At 67.4% G+C, this 1,020-nt stretch overlaps 1 protein-coding gene across 1 annotated transcript in view; it reads left to right on the plus strand.

The window, feature by feature from the left end:
• Window positions 1-621: 621 nt before the first annotated feature.
• Window positions 622-1,020, plus strand: part of LOC105310460 (olfactomedin-like protein 2B) — a 5,412-nt gene continuing 5,013 nt past the window's right edge. The window contains exon 1 of the mRNA XM_011386638.2: window positions 622-855. Within this exon, the coding sequence (XP_011384940.2) occupies window positions 637-855 (219 nt within the window). The 5' untranslated portion in view covers window positions 622-636. The remainder of the gene's footprint in view (window positions 856-1,020) is intronic.

The raw sequence follows: 1,020 nt of genomic DNA on the forward strand, positions 1-1,020 counted from the left end.
TATCTGCTAACATGCCCTGCCGTGGCCCTCAGCGGGGCTCAGCTGTCCCCACCTGGGGAGGAGGCCTCCCAGACACGAGTGTTTCACACGATTCTCGTCCGACGGCAAGGCTGCGAGGTGGGTGGGGGGCAGAGATGCCCCGGGTGTCTAGCGGGCTGGCCCAGGGACTGGCCCTGGGCGGGGAGGCTTCACTCCAGAGTGTCCATCTACCCGCGCCTGCGCCGGGCAAGCCCCCGATGCCGCCGCCGCCACCGCGGCTCCCGCCAGTGGCTCCGTGCCGGCCGGAAGGACAGCGCTGGAGGAGCTGAGAGGGTGGGGCCCATGGCGCCTCAGAGACGGCCACCGGTCTCGTTCCCAGGGTCAGCGTAGCTTAGCGTCCCTGGGCCTGCGGCAGACAGCAAAGTCGGGTGTTTCGGAAGCATCCCCATGAGGCGCTTTGTCATGCACTTAGGGACCGCGCGTTATGGGCGGGCACCACGCTAAGACGGGGGGACGCGGCGCTGCTGGATTCAGGGCTCACGGCCCAGCAGCAGAGACGGACGTGCATGTGACAGGCAGACGGAGGCGCAAACACTTGCACCTGTGCTCGCGGGTCCTGCCGCTTGCGTGCCCGGCAGTCCAGGGGGCGCTGGGCCGATGCCAGTGCCCCTGCCCGCATGCCACCGGCCCCTGAGCACCGCTGCCGGCCTGGAGGCCGGCGTCCGGAAGGGCCGTGGGCCCTGCGCTGACCCCGCCCCTGTCTTGCAGCTGTCCACCGTCATAGACATGCTGGAAGGTGCGCTCTACGGCCTGGACCTGCTGAAGCTGCACTCGGTCACCACCAGGCTGGTGGGGCGTGTGGACAAGCTAGAGGAGGTAAGGGGGGCCTGGGTCCCCGTCTTCCCGGCAAGCCCCAAGTGCGTCCGACTTCCCGCGGAAGTTTCTTGGAAGCATAGTTCCTGAGCAGATATCCCGTTCTAGTCCTGGGAAAGAAAAGCACATGAAACACTCGTCCCAGATCACGCCAAACAGGTGGGGACC

The sequence above is a fragment of the Pteropus vampyrus genome, unplaced genomic scaffold, assembly GCF_000151845.1.
Source record: "Pteropus vampyrus isolate Shadow unplaced genomic scaffold, Pvam_2.0 Scaffold3887, whole genome shotgun sequence".
NCBI lineage: Eukaryota > Metazoa > Chordata > Mammalia > Chiroptera > Pteropodidae > Pteropus > Pteropus vampyrus.